General features: G+C 34.4%; 1 protein-coding gene across 1 annotated transcript in view; it reads right to left on the reverse strand.

The window, feature by feature from the left end:
- The window catches only part of JMY (junction mediating and regulatory protein, p53 cofactor), a 66,577-nt gene that overhangs the window by 37,999 nt on the left and 15,915 nt on the right, over window positions 1-12,663 (reverse strand). Inside the window, exon 2 of the mRNA XM_027882538.1 lies at window positions 8,503-8,676. Within this exon, the coding sequence (XP_027738339.1) occupies window positions 8,503-8,676 (174 nt within the window). The remainder of the gene's footprint in view (window positions 1-8,502; window positions 8,677-12,663) is intronic.

Genomic DNA, 12,663 nt, shown 5'->3' on the forward strand with positions numbered 1-12,663 from the left:
AGCTTGCAAATTGTTGTTGGGTTTTGAAGAGAGTAAAGTAAGCTAATTGTAAGAAAATACGAGAAACAGGCCTGCAATCAGAAGACGCATATGTAGTACACAGCTACTAAATTATGGTCTTCAACACTTTCCATGTTCTCTCTCAAGAAGGAACAAGACTGACAGAAATTGACTTAGGCTAGGCCTCATAATAACTCAGCCAGGGATATGTCATCTCTCTCCAGCCCCTTTGTAATCCTTCTCCTAGACAGACTTGTAATAGGCAGAAGTGGAGAAATATGCAACATGTAACAACAGCGGGACAGTTAATTATAAGAACAAAAAAAAAAATAAGTTGAGGGAGCACTGCACACAACAGAGGCAATACACAAAAAGGAAATGGCTTCATAAATAAATGAGCATTTCAGCTCAAAGGCTCAGCTACCTTCCTTCCATGCATTCCAGGAGGTCAAATAACCAATTCCAACCACAGCCTGCTAGACATAGGAGCCAGTAAGCATGCATTTCAGCTTCATCATCCAGTCAGGGACTTCTCAGAGTCAGTTTTATAGTTTTTTAATTTAACTTTGCTCCCAGTTAATAACACAAACACAGCAGTATTTTCCAAAATATAATTCCACATATATACCCTCACATATAGTATGTGAAACCATTCAGATGAAAAACGGGCTTTACAGTTTTACTGGTTTTATCCAAAGGAATACCGATATGGACTTGAATGTTAATACCTACCAGGCAACTTAGATTGGATAGTCTAGGTTCCTTAAAAAATCTGGCACTGGGAATAACAATACAAACTACAGGGGTTTTGATTATCTCACAATATAAGAGAACAACATACACAAAGACTGTAAAGGAAGTAATAAATTAAAAAGCAACCAAGATGTTAGGACATAGAGAAAGAAGACTGAAACAATAATGTCATCGTACTGCAAAGTGCAGTGCTGAATGTTTCTTCCACAACCATGGAGAATGCTGAAAAATTAAAAAATAAAGTAGTCGTCAGAAGTGAAAAATCATAGATTTAGGTTATGGCAAGAGTAAGAGGAATGACTGGGTTTATTCAACTGTTTTTTCTTCTTCCAGACCTATAAGAATGTATATAAAGGAGCATTAAAAACATTAAGTTACAATATTTTATATTTGCAATTGACAGAATTAAGGCTGAACTGTGCACTCTGCATTATGCTTTCCTTATTTATCCATCTGTATATCACCTTTATTTATATTTCAGCTTCACTGACTGAGTCCCAGACTAAAAAGAGTTCACCCTCTAAAAGAAAGCTAACTACCAGTTATTTGAAAATGTTGTTTAACCCAACTTAACTTGAATGCTAAAGTGTTCATCAAAATATGTATGACACTTTTTATATATAGATATACTGAAAAAAGAAAAATTATGGCATGAGTATTACACAAGAAATCAGATTAAACACATATAAATAGCTATAAACATGAATACTGAAAATAGCTGTAACAACTGCAAATAAAGCCATACAAGTTTCAGTATAAAGTCAGTAAATATGATAAAAGCTTACAGAAATTATTTTCTTAGAGTACTACTGAAAAAAAAAGTACTAGATTTCAAATTATTTACAGACTCAGTTTGCATGGACTTTTGAAATTTAGACTCTCATCAAGTTTTCAATCTTTGAAGGACTTTAATCCTTTTTCTTGACCTCTACAGCCTGAACGACATTGCATCAAAGTCTACTCCTTTTTCAATGTCCCTATCTCCAACACTGCAAGAGAAAAAATTATACATCTCTAGTTATCACCCTCCTTGACTCTAAACCTCAGGGACACGCAATTTAGTACTTTCTGCATGTAAAACAGCCTTTCAAAGTTTCACCAAGATGCCTTTCTGAATGGACACACTGATTCTGCATCTTTCTACATGCTTTCCTCCTTTACTAGCTCCTGAGGGGGAAAAAAATTAAGACATATGGTATGGATACATTGATAATTCACAGCTGTTGTTACTGAACAGCTTACAGGTTTCCTGAGTCGATAGTTAATCTGAATCATTAATAGCCACTGATGGCTCTGTCTCTCTCTGGAACACATCTGCACTTTGAGTACCCAGCTAAACCATGCAAATTACTGCCACAGAGCATGTAAGTTGTACTAAGACTTTGTTTTTCCTTTATTTTTGTACTGTTTTAAAGCCAGATAAGTTGACTGAGGGTCCCCTATTGTTTTTTTAGTACAAGAAAGATTGAAGAAAACATTCAATATTTTCTGCCCCTTAGGATTTATAGGTCTCTTTCTTATCTTAGATGAACCACATGCTTTCCAAACTAAGGCAATGTTTTGGTCTTCCACTGAGGATGTTCACAAGGTAATATGCTAACTTTCCATACGGTAACTATTCTGATATTATGGTATGTTTTTGAGAGGGAGAAACTAAGACTGCAACATTCAAGAAGCAAGTCATCATCATGGCTAGGCTTCGCGAACGAAGATTTGAAAAGGGTTCTACCCACACTTGCTACAAGTGCGCTGATGACAAGAAGCAAGTATACCATGGATGTAAGCAGTATGTTTTCTATTTTGTCTTTGTTATTTTTTTTAATCTGCCTAATAATTCAAAATCTTTCTTTCTTCTTTCAAAATGCAGAATGGCAAGGTGTTTTCAGCAAACTCCTCAAGATAACTTTCATACCTTTTTCCTCAGGAGTAACAGTGCTATGAATGTGCATATACACTTTTGAAGGTTGTCATCATCCTTCTGCACGTGCATTACTTTTTATTTACTGAAATTTCACCTACCATTTTTATTATTCAGCCCAGTTTTTAGTAAGGCAACTTTTTAAAAACCAAAACAACAAACCTTTCAGCATTCAAACATAATCAGATTTTTCTACAAGTCTTTTTAATCAGTTTTACAGTTGAACACCCAGAGCAGTTTTGTACTGTGCTCACCTTTGCAGACAGGCAGATTTAAGCTATCCAATATACAACAGAGTTTTGTAGTCAGCAACCTCTTTACAAGAACGAAGTTTCCTCAGTGATTCAGACTACCAATCTGTTTTCTATCAGATCACCTGTTTGAAGCATTATGTATTTGAGAAAGTCCATAAAGCCCTGCTTTTTTTAAGTCAGCAAAATGTTCTGCTCTGAGTTCATACAATAGTCTAGAAGATTTATACTTCAGACTGTAAACAGAGACTGCAATACAATTCTTCTGAAACAGTCTTTGAGACTATAAAGACGATCACAGCATAATTCAGCATTTTACATAAGTTCCTCAAACAAGAAAGCAGTTATTTTCAACAAAGATTACGACCTTAATTTGCAAATTCAGCCATTTTGCACAAAATCAGATTTCTTTTAAACTCTACCCATTTTTCAAAAGCCAAGTTCAGTTAACTATTATTCCTAATAATGTGAGGACACATCTTGAACAACAAAAAGAAAGCTAAAAATTCTCTGAAGCCTTACAGTTTCTCCAAGTACTACCTTGTGGGTTTTTTACCAGATATTCTTCACCAACTGCTTGTCAGCAAGTTATTAGTTTGACTACTGGAGAGTGTGGCTCACAAAAACAAGGGAATGAAACTGAGCTGAATGTCATGCAAATAACCTATGCATTTTAATCAGTGCTGCTTTATTGTCTTCTAATATGTCTTCTGTAACTTTGATTTCATGTTCTTCACTTCAAGACCATGATGCACTATAAAATACTGTAAGAGGCTTAAAAAAATGCACAGTTCACAAGCCAGCTCACTAAGACATCAGTTATTCAAGGGCCAATGATGAACGTGAATTTAGTAATACAGAATTGGTCTGTTTGATGGATGGGAGCAATTCTCCAAATTGAAGTACTGATATCCACTTCCTTCCCCAAACATCTTTAGCTGACGGTGAGACTTTTAGAAAGTATTCTCTATCTATTTTTGAAGTAATTCTCACTGTTTTGCTAGCTCTTCTCATCACCCAATTTCTTCTCCTCTGAATTTGTTTCATACTGTGAAAGTATTTTTTAACCAGAATTTTACATGTTCAATACAACATAAGTTGCTTCTAAGTATTTAATTTTGCACAAATCAAAGTTAAATTAATTATAAGGTTCACTACTTCAATTTACCATAATGTATTAAACAAACGAACAAATTCACATACAATTAAGCCAGAGTTCTATTTTCAACTATACCAGAATACATGTAAAGGAACTTGAAAGGGAAGTACAACAAACTAATAAAGCATTCTAAAACTTTTAAAAACAGGATATGATGAATTGTCAATATATAACCTGCTCTAGTCTCTAATTTCCAGTGCTAGACCTCAGCATTAATATATTCGAATTCCTTGAACCATCCCCACATTCAAGTGAATTAATATGTCAGTAAAAATAATTATTACGTATTCAATGAAGCTAAGAGTATGTTTAATATATTTAATATATGATAACCTTTTAATACTCTCATTTCCTGGAGATGAACTGAGAGGTAATGGTGGTTGTAGTATTTTACCTGTAAAAACGTATTATCAGTTCTCAGTTAAGCAAACACAGTCCAACTCAATGCTTGTGTCAAAGTTCTGCTGGTATCTACATGTAGATTGTGAAACAGTTTGTTACATTTTATCTTTAGTCTAATACCAAGGACATTAAAAATAAAAATAATAAAAAAAAAAAGTCTCCCACTGATTTCACCTTGAGTTTAATCAGACTCACTGCCTATTCATCATGACTATGAAGTACTGTCCAGAATTACAAGGCCACAAAAATTCTAAGTAGCAAGGTAGTTTCTTTCTCTGTATGAAGACTGGCAAACACAACTGTATAGATCCGAACCGCTTTGGGATTTTGCCCAAGAAGTTACTCCTCTGAAATATTTTTTTTTTTCTTTTCTAAATAACCAGATTTGGTATCCTTCATCAAAGAACACTTCATAACTCAGTCTTTAAGAACTTAAAGCTTGATCATATTATCCTGGCAGTAAGTTCTATAGCCAAATATCAACCACTAACTAGTGCCTCCCCTCCAAACTTTCAGAAGAACACTGGTCTATACATGGAGGATTTAACAAAACTAAGATTAAACCTTCTGAAATCAAAGGCACCAGAGCACTGGTGCTTCTTAGAAAAGAAATTTCGTTCTTCCAAATTTCAGACATATTTCACCTTTGTGTTTCCACTGCTCATGCCTACTACCTCTCACTTTTCTGCCTATGGTAATATGTGTTCTTCATATGTAAAAAGTTCTAAATTTTCACACGGGAGTGATCTACTCTGATTAATGAAAAATTTGTGGGTATACTCGTGAAACATTCTTCGAATCAAGATACTACAGCTTTTCTTTAGTTCTTAAGGAGTCTGATTCTTAGCAAAAGAGCACGTCCTGTGGTTTTAAGTACATAGCAGCCTTCCTAGTTCTTGGAAGAATATACAGATAGCCTGAAACATAGAACACATTTAAATATCAAGTTTCACTTGCCTGATGTCTGTGTTGCATTCAAGAGTCTGAAATCAGAAGAAATGATCCAGCAACCCATAAAGGGAAATCAACCTGTTAAAACTCACTGGCTGAATGTCTTCCCTTGTTATTACATCTAAACCAGCAACAGTCCATACTAAATTTAGAAATGCCTATAAACATTCAACACAGCTTTTATGTATATATAAGTTATAATACTGTCTTCAATTCCTTTATTATACCTTCTCAGGCATTCAGAACATAATCATAGTTCTGACTGTTTGGTTGGTTTATCAACACAACTTTTCAAACTTACTTTACAAAATATGGTCATACTAAACACAATTTTAATCTTTAAACAAGCACAGTGTTGCTTCTTTGATAAGCATTTCTCAATTTGATAATACCATAATCACAAATTGGCTTTTATTTGTGTGTCCTCCATAAAGGTACTGGAGCGAGCAGTATTGTTTCCATATTATCCTGATAAAAATATAAGTCCAAAACACAGTTATGCTCGCAGCGTTTGTCTCTTTCAAGAATGCATGGTATCTGATAAGCATTCTGATATGCTTAGAGGGAAGTCCCCCTGGACTTGACCAGCACTTACAAATATTAAGTATTCATACAAACAAAACTACATTTCTAATGCTGGAAGCCCAAACAAAAAGAAGTATATCATTACTGAACACATTGTTCCAGGGTCAGATGACTAGTCTACAATTCAGTAGAAATTGCAGTAGAAGTCAGTTTTCCAGAGTGACATTTCATTTCATAATAAGTAATCCTTTTCTCCTTTCATGATCTTACACATTTTAAATTATGTTTTCCAAATTCAGAAGTATTTAAGTACTTCACAATAGACTTTTTGACTCCTCACACATACTAAATGTTCCATCCTTTACACTAAATGACGCAAAATACACATGAAACTTAAGATCAAGTTAAAATATAAAATCAAAACAAGATTCTGTCTTGTCTATAATGGACAAAATTAGTCTACGTTTCCAAGCTTCTACATGTTTTAACTGTGTTATGAACATCTATTCTGGGTTGTTTTGTTTGTGGTTTATTGTTTGGTGGGGGTTTCGTCCAAAGAAGGAATCTGCATACAATACAGCTGTCCTACTCTAATAAGCCTCCACTGATCAGGCAAAACTTAGTGCTTGTTTCTCCCTTGTCTCCTCTAGATTTGTCTCTTGCTTAAATTTCACAGCAACAGCAGAAATTTACCACCCAGAAGATAAATATTTCAATTTTTATATCTTGCTCCAAAAGGAGAAAACACAAAACATTCTTCTCAAAGATTACAGACAATGAAAATAACTTTTTTCTAAACTCACTGTGAAAAGTGACAAAATGAAACTGATTAAAAGTTAAAACTTCCCAAATTCATAAAAAAAAACCCAAGTCAAAATCAAACTAAAACAACTTCCCCTCAAATCAAAACCAGATACCTAATACAGAAAACATCTAAAATGTTAAAGCCTGCCAGAAAACATATGCAGAAAAATATAAACCAATTAATGCACAAGTTCTATTTATAAAGCAATTCTTCAACCCTAGCTATACAGTGTAATATATATTTTGTCAGCATACATACAAGTACTGCTTTCTCTCAAACAATGAAATGAAAAACAAGAGATAGCATCTTTCTCTATCACACAATATAGATGAATGAAAATTACCAAGCTTTTAACTCAAAAATTCCCAAGTTAAGAAGAGAACATAAATTACATTAGGTACAACTATGTACAACTAAAATAATCAACCACAGAGCAAAGCTCTAAAGTTTACCAAGGTTACTCTTTCAAGAAAAATATGAAATTAGGTATTTAGAATTGTAGTTAAAGAGATCACTGATGTCTAAAAAAAAAAAAAAAAACACTCTAAATCCATATTTCCTTCTCACTGTAATATTTACATTTTGTCATTTGACAAAAGAACAAAAAAAATCATCTTTTCTCTGTTACAAATTCAAATAAAATGGGAATTATTTCACCGTGCTTTGAAGAAAGCTTTTTAGTAAGTGAAGTATTCATAATCTTCAACTATGTAATACATCTGAAAAAATATTCATGCTAATTCTCTGTGCAGCAATATTTAACTTTCAGGACAAGAAAAAGCACTCTTTGTTCAAATATTATCACATTTTAACACCAAGTTCATTTCATATTGCTGAGCTTTCAGAAAAATTACTTTAGGCACACAGCACTATGTCAATATAAAACTAGTTTGGGAATCATAAATCCTTTTGCCTCTCTCCCTCATTCTATACTCTAAAACCAGAGAGAAACGCTAGTTTTAAGTTGAAACGAGTAAAAGTAATGTTGGCTAACTGAACAAACCAGAGAAGCTTGTCGTAGCTGAGATAAAATGTGATTTGCAATACAGATTAAATGAAACAGAAGGCTGCAGTCTTAACAATCTGCATAGGAACTAATAATTTTATCAAAAGTACTTCCAAGATGCAATAAAGATAAATTTGTTAATTTTGGCTAAGTATTCAAGATGAGAATTATTTTAAAATAAAATGAGCATATTCATTCTTAAACAGTTTTACCAAAATGCGGTATTCTTCAGCTGGCTACATTTTTTAGCTCTTATGAAAATACACTGCTGAAGTGTTACAACAAATTATATACTTGGAAAACGGTTCCATGTTTAAGTGTTTCACAACATTAGATAAAAAGTTACTGACTTCCCACAGTTTATCAGATTGTTTTAGAATGAAAAGTAACTTCCTATGTAATCTTTTAGATGAATTAACAATAGTATATACATATTTCTACTTGATGTATTAATCAATATTCCCAGTAACCACAAAAGTGTAAGTCTGACCTATTTAGTTCACCTATGCATTTCAACAGGAGAAGACAGCAAGATAAAAAAGTGGAGGTTAGCTACATATGTCAGATGTTCTCACTCTTCAAAAGCACTCATCTGAGTGGAGAACCCAGAAAAACAGGGTCAACGCTGAGGGGAAAAAACACACCTTCATATACTGCACAATAAAACCAGTAAATAGCAACTAAGAAACAGGACTTCCCAGCTAATTAGAAGCTCAGTTACCTTTACCATACCTTTATTTGCTGTCTTCTAAGCATCGCAAGTTCCCTCATATCCCGGAATGGTTGCAGTAAGTACTGGTAGAGCTCTGTGGTAGCTTCTGCAAGGCTACTGTAGGCTTCATCTTCCATTTGGTACAGTTCAAGCAGCTCTACCATACTTTCTGTATTCTTATGTTTTTCAAGAAGCTGCAAAAAAGTAACAGTTTTAGTGAAAATATTCAAGCGCTCCTGATAAAAGTGACAGTAATTTAAAAAAAACATTTTTTAGTCTAACCTCTTGTACTATCTTCCCATTCCCACAAAATCATCAGACAAGCAAACAGAAAAAAGTCTCAGTCCCCAATGCACATCTTCAGTTTAGACAGTCAAATATGAGCACGTTTCTTATAACCTTAAGTGCAGCACACCTACTGATTGTTTTGTTTCCAAAAATTTCTGGAAGATAACGAATACGAGCACAAAGAGAACATAAAAAGCAACTCAGTAAAAAAACCTATAATGCAGTAATCAGGTAGGTTACTTCATGTATTTCCCACTACTGGGTATCAGAGTTGGGGGAAAAGGAGCTATAGGAAAGGTGACCAAAAAAAGTTGCATTTTTAACTTTTCACATTTTTGGGTTTTTTTCCTGTCTAGTTTTTGCTTGGTTGGAGTTTTTTGTGTGAGTTTGTTTGGTTTTTTTTTTGGTTGGTTGGTTTTTTCCCCAGTCTGCTCTTGGGACTCATACAGCCCCCTTACATCAATGTGGCCTTAGCCACAGAGAGAAATCTATATGAAACAAAACACTGTTCTGCATTTTGGCTAATTTTGTCTTCCAGCTTATGATTCCATTTTGACTTCCTAGACAGCTTAGTTGTGAAATTTCAAATTCACAAGGGTTTCATTAGATTTGGGTTTTTTTACAAAGGAAATTATCTAAGCCTTATAATCCTTAAAAAATATTTAAATGTTAGTATAAAAATGCTTTAATTCATGTAAAAGCCCCACAACATTGAAGTCTATTCATTTCTTTAGTTCTTATGAAGGATAAAATTCATCTGTTTTTACAAATTCACTAGAACGTATATTTTTTTACTTTATATGCTTGTTTTGCATCTATTTTGGGCATTTGCCTGGGGAGACCTCATGTGCCGTTGCAAATCTTTCACCATTTCTGAAAAAAAAATATATTCAGGCTGTTTAATAAAAACTAATCTCATACAGACGTGGAGTACTTATGTATTTACAAAGACAAGATTATCTGAAATTAACTCCCCTCTTACATAATTTTTGAAGTCAAAGTCACTTGTCCTTTATATTATCATCTCAAAAGCATACATTCATAGTCCAAGTTTATTTAAACTTAACATAGATTAGGAACACTATAGAATAAGCACATCCTATCTTCTATCTGTTCATTCAAGTTGGATACCAAGCCTACATGAGATACTTCCTGTATAGTGAACTGCAGCAACTAACTGGAAGACAAAGAGACCGAACTGCAAATTAGAAATGGAAGCTGTAGTCAACAGGCCTCTGATATCTAGTTCATTTACATCCCAGGACAGTGAAGAAAAGCCTTGATTACGATACTGTCTATTCAGCTTGCTCTGTTACATTTATATTACTATGCTGTGTTTCAGTTAACAGATCCGGTAAGAAAAAGTTCTTTCTTCATAATGGAAAGTTTGTTTCAGAAAATCTCAAACTCCACCTGGTCTTCCTTTGAAGCACTAAAGATCAGTCAAGGTTAGAGAGAGAATGCAAAGATGCTCTTAGTAGCTTTATTTACATGTTCATCATTAAAATAATGGTCACATGACAAGACAGGAAGAGCTTTCCCTCATTAAGGCTTAATAGAGAAGCAAGGTCTGGGAGAGACAGTGTAGAATAGATGTGAAATTCCTCAGCAGCACGAGACAACGACTGTGTTGCCTAAATCATTTCACGTAGAGAATGTTGCTATTGCAAGTCATTTGCTATGCCTTCCTACTCTCCTAATAGCATGTAGTATTTTGCAGCATTTGAGTTCTCACTGAGAACACTACCACTGGGTAATGGTTTGTGGCTTGCAGTCTATAAAATTGACATTTTATGAACTTTCAGGATTAGAAACACATAACATAACCTGAAACTACAGGGACAGAAGTCATCCCAGATGCTTCTGGATTCAAGAACTAAGTCCCTGTGGATTTCATACATTATTCCAGCCCACTAATTGTTTTTACCATCTAGCCTAAGAAGTCATCATCTACCTCAGCACCTCTTTCTTATGGCTAGTGCCTAAATCCAGCCTTCTCCTGCTTTCCCCTGGCACTATCAGAAAAACCTCTTGCAGTCGCAAAGCTGTAGTTATCCCTCTGCCAAGTTACTGAAAACCAAATCTTCTTCTCAAGCCATTCATTGCAGGAAGGGTCTCTATTATTAGTAGCAACTCAACCAGCACACCATCATATTAATTTCCTTTCAGTTGCTTAGCTATTAGTATCTTACTATTAAATAAATTTACAACTTTGTTTCATTATGAAACCCTACCACTCTACTAGGATGCAAATTCTAGAGGGCAATAAAAAATGACAACTGGAGAAAATTTAATCCCTATTTAAAGGAGAGTCTTGGGTAAAATCATTCTAGGAACAGAACAATACATAGTAGGGAGGGTTTTTTTCTTTTTTTTTTTTTGGTTCATAGACCATTCTCAAGGCCTATTTAATAGTTCTGATATTTTGGAAGACAGACAACTTTTCAGAAGCTGGAGTGAAAGTGTTAAGAAATGAAGGACCATTACAATTTTAAGACTATCAGTACTGTACAGAGACATCTTAGGGACACTAAAAGCTAGTAGATATTTATAATTAGTTGGCTATTCAGCAAAAATAATGTCCACCACTGGAAACAGAAGGGATAATTGATGAACTATCAATACATTTCTGTGCATATAAAAGGTAAGCAAATGGGCAAAACTCCAGTTCTATTTGGTCTATTGACGGGGTTACTCCAATCCTAAATCCAATCCTAATTCTCAATTCTTCAAAAATACCAAACCCTCAATTAAAAAAAAAAAACACACACCAAACAAACAAAAACAAGAAAAAAAAAAAACACACACCAAACAGAAGGTTATTCATACAGAAATATATATATATATATCCTTAAACTACTAACACAAGGTAAGCTTCTCTTCCCTAATGCAAAGATGCATGCAGAATCCATTTCCTGTGACTAATGAGGACTTTTTTAATGAAAATGGTAATGAAATATCATTTAATCTGCAGTTGCCAAAAAGGACATAATGAAACACGAAAAATTATTTTGAAATCAAAAAGTATCATCTTATTTGGTTTGGTGTAAAGACCAATGAGCTATTGTACAGGGATACTCTTCAAAACAAGTAGGAAGGTTACCAGCTTGAGAGAAGTCATTACATACAGCCTCATTACACTTATCTCGATTAACATCATCTTCATGCTTATTTAATGTTTTCATGAAAAACATCTGGACATTGATCTTGAATACTGTGTTCAGTATTTTGTTCAGTGCTTTGGGCCCCTCACTATGAGAAAGACATTGAGATACTGGAGCAAGTCCGGAGAAGGGCAGCTCCAAGGCAGCTTCGGAGAAGGAGTTGGTGAATTGTCTAGAGAATAAGTCTTACAAGGTTAGCCTAAAATACTGGAATATTTTTGGTTAAAAACTGCTGCTCACCCTACCAGCTGGTAGCTAAGTAGGAAGAAGAAACAGGCAAACTATAGTGCCCTAAGTGCAATGTACTTCCTACTTTTCTTCCTGTAAGAAAAGAAAGATGGAGGGAAAGACCTACCAAAGAGAAACAGGATTGCTATATACAGTACTTCCCAAAATGCTATGATAGGTAACTTACAGCCCCACTTGAAAACCTGTATTTTCCTTTCGGCAAATCCAGGTTTCCAGTGCTGAGTAGATCAGCTTCCTGGGGAAGTTCACCTGAACAACATGAACTAATTATAAAAATCAACTCTCTAAGTTTATTAAACAATGGGAAATAGATGGTATAGCTAGTACAGCACTTGGAAATACCATTGTCAGCCCAATATAATAATCTTCCCTATATTACATTCTTGCGTAATGCAGGCAGATTGTCCTAATGAAGCACTATTCCTTCATTAAATGTGCAGTTTGTTTTCCTGGTGTTTGGTTTTTTGTACTAGAGGTTGT

This window comes from Empidonax traillii, unplaced genomic scaffold (genome assembly GCF_003031625.1).
Source record: "Empidonax traillii isolate 1590-97213 ecotype Southwest subspecies unplaced genomic scaffold, ASM303162v1 scaffold8:size5222938, whole genome shotgun sequence".
In the NCBI taxonomy this organism is placed as follows: domain Eukaryota; kingdom Metazoa; phylum Chordata; class Aves; order Passeriformes; family Tyrannidae; genus Empidonax; species Empidonax traillii.